Raw genomic sequence first — 2,776 nt, forward strand, 5'->3', positions numbered from 1 at the left:
TGATGAGCAGTTTGAGCGAGTACATGATGAGCAGTTTGAGCGAGTACATGATGAGCAGTTTGAGCGAGTACATGATGAGCAGTTTGAGCGAGTACATGATGAGCAGTTTGAGCGAGTACATGATGAGCAGTTTGAGCGAGTACATGATGAGCAGTTTGAGCGAGTACATGATGAGCAGTTTGAGCGAGTACATGATGAGCAGTTTGAGCGAGTACATGATGAGCAGTTTGAGCGAGTACATGATGAGCAGTTTGAGCGAGTACATGATGAGCAGTTTGAGCGAGTACATGATGAGCAGTTTGAGCGAGTACATGATGAGCAGTTTGAGCGAGTACATGATGAGCAGTTTGAGCGAGTACATGATGAGCAGTTTGAGCGAGTACATGATGAGCAGTTTGAGCGAGTACATGATGAGCAGTTTGAGCTAGTACATGATGAGCAGTTTGAGCGAGTACATGATGAGCAGTTTGAGCGAGAACATGATGAGCAGTTTGAGCGAGTACATGATGAGCAGTTTGAGCGAGTACATGATGAGCAGTTTGAGCGAGTACATGATGAGCAGTTTGAGCGAGTACATGATGAGCAGTTTGAGCGAGAACATGATGAGCAGTTTGAGCGAGTACATGATGAGCAGTTTGAGCGAGTACATGATGAGCAGTTTGAGCGAGTACATGATGAGCAGTTTGAGCGAGTACATGATGAGCAGTTTGAGCGAGTACATGATGAGCAGTTTGAGCGAGTACATGATGAGCAGTTTGAGCGAGTACATGATGAGCAGTTTGAGCGAGTACATGATGAGCAGTTTGAGCGAGTACATGATGAGCAGTTTGAGCGAGTACATGATGAGCAGTTTGAGCGAGTACATGATGAGCAGTTTGAGCGAGTACATGGTGAGCAGGTTCTTGCTGATTGTCTAAGTGCGGACACAGGAAACAGTTAGTAAGTTAGAAATCTCCAGGTCTGTGATGGAGGGGTCTGTGTGGTGGGGTCTGTGATGGAGGGGTCTGTGTGGTGGGTGGGTGGATTTGGGGGGAGAACGGGAAGGAAAATCGTACTCGAAACTTGAATTTTATTTTCCAAGGAAAGTAGTGTGACGTCCATAAGGTCCTTTCTTACTAGTCCTTGCGACAAAACACAAATACAGAGACGAGCGGGCATAAACCAAGGGAAAGTGGCAGGGAGTAAGAGAGAACGTGTAGGTGAACATGTACATCGATCTTACTCGTAGAAGTTTCGCTCCGCGGTCTTCTGGATGGTCAGCTGTATGGCCAGCGGGAGGGCCGTCATGAAGTACACGGCGTTGAGCAGCGTGGTCAGCTGGGTCATCCGGGACGCCTTCCGTCGGCCCACTCCCGTGATTCTGGTTGGTCAAGCAGTAGCTATTTGTTAACAGTAATTTGGTCTCAAAGATCAGCGTGTTTCTCGAATTCAAGTGTGCCTCCTTTGTCAGATATTTACGCGAGACGACGTCTATAGGACTTCTAAGCATTGCTGACAGAGATTTCACGCACAAATGGTAATATCAACGTGTTGAAATAAATTATTTTGTAATTAGCAAATGAGATCAAAACTTATCGCTGTTTCCTGACATGGTGTCCATGACAACAGTTGTCGGAGGATAGCTTCCCTAATCGTCAGGTGTATGAGATTACCATCTTACATCACCGACCAAGTCAGTCGCACAGATTCGCGTGTGACGTGTTTACCCACGTTGGCCAAAAAAAGTGACTTTTGGGTTACGACTGAAAAGATGATTTTGGAGCCATTTCTGAGAATTAAGACCCAGCATACATCGTGAAAAAATGCTCCTTCCATTTCAAACAGGGCCTGGTTAACAATACACGAATAAAAACTCAAGGAAAGGCAACACATTTGACGGATCAAATATTGTACATGTTCATGGGGATGCGACAAAAGGTCGAGGACCCAAAGGTCGGGGACATTTGGTCGAGAGTCAAAACGTCGAGGGTGACAAAAGGTCGAGCGCCACAAATGGTCGAGGATTGAACATGTCGAGTTTCCTTTCTCCACACATACACACCACAGTGATTCTTTTTTCTCTCTCTCAGAATGACTTGTATAAGGCACACCCACCGAATTTTACGGTAATAAAATCGACTAACGTTGGGTTTTTTCAAAACAAAGGCAAAGTGCTTACGTTTTGACCCCGCCGTCTGTGGCGGTGGTGAAGAACACCCACGTTGTCTTGACCAGCACCCTGTAGGCCACGGCCACGTCCCCCACCACCACCACCACCAGCGGCAGGTAGGAGTTGATCGCTGCGTCCAGCAAGGGGAAAATATTCACCGTGAACCTTGGGGAGGGTAAGGGATCAAATGAGACAAACAGGGATGTCTGTGTCTCTCTCCCCTCTCTCTGTCTGCCCCCCTCAACCCCCCACCCCACCCCACCCCGCCTCTATAGCTACATGTCTCTCTCTCTCTCTCTGTCTGCCCCCCTCAACCCCCCACCCCACCCCACCCCACCCCACCCCGCCTCTATAGCTACATGTCTCTCTCTCTCTCTCTCTCTCCCCTCTCTCTCTCTCTCTCTCTCCCCCTCTCTCTCTCTCTCCCCCCTTTCTCTCTCTCCCTCTCTGTTGCTGTTGTTGTTGTGTGAGAGCAACAACACCAACACCAACAACAAAAACAACAAAAACAACAACAACAACAACAACAACAACAACAACAACAACAACAACAACAACAAGATGATGGCAAAGAAAAAGAAGAAGACGCCACCCAACCTGAAGTAGCTGCAGTCAGTGTTGGCCACG

General features: G+C 47.7%; 1 protein-coding gene across 1 annotated transcript; it reads right to left on the reverse strand.

Moving 5' to 3' along the window:
* Positions 1-424: 424 nt before the first annotated feature.
* LOC138946805 (uncharacterized) lies at positions 425-889 on the reverse strand. The gene has a single exon (XM_070318208.1). The coding sequence runs from the start codon at positions 887-889 to the stop codon at positions 425-427; it is 465 nt and encodes a 154-aa protein (XP_070174309.1).
* Between the last annotated feature and the right edge of the window lie 1,887 nt (positions 890-2,776).

Source organism: Littorina saxatilis, linkage group LG14 (genome assembly GCF_037325665.1).
Source record: "Littorina saxatilis isolate snail1 linkage group LG14, US_GU_Lsax_2.0, whole genome shotgun sequence".
NCBI classification, from domain to species: domain Eukaryota; kingdom Metazoa; phylum Mollusca; class Gastropoda; order Littorinimorpha; family Littorinidae; genus Littorina; species Littorina saxatilis.

Coding starts and splice junctions, on each gene's coding strand:
- LOC138946805 (XM_070318208.1), bottom strand. CDS start 889: ATGTACTCGCTCAAACTGCTCATCATGTACTCGCTCAAACTGCTCATC.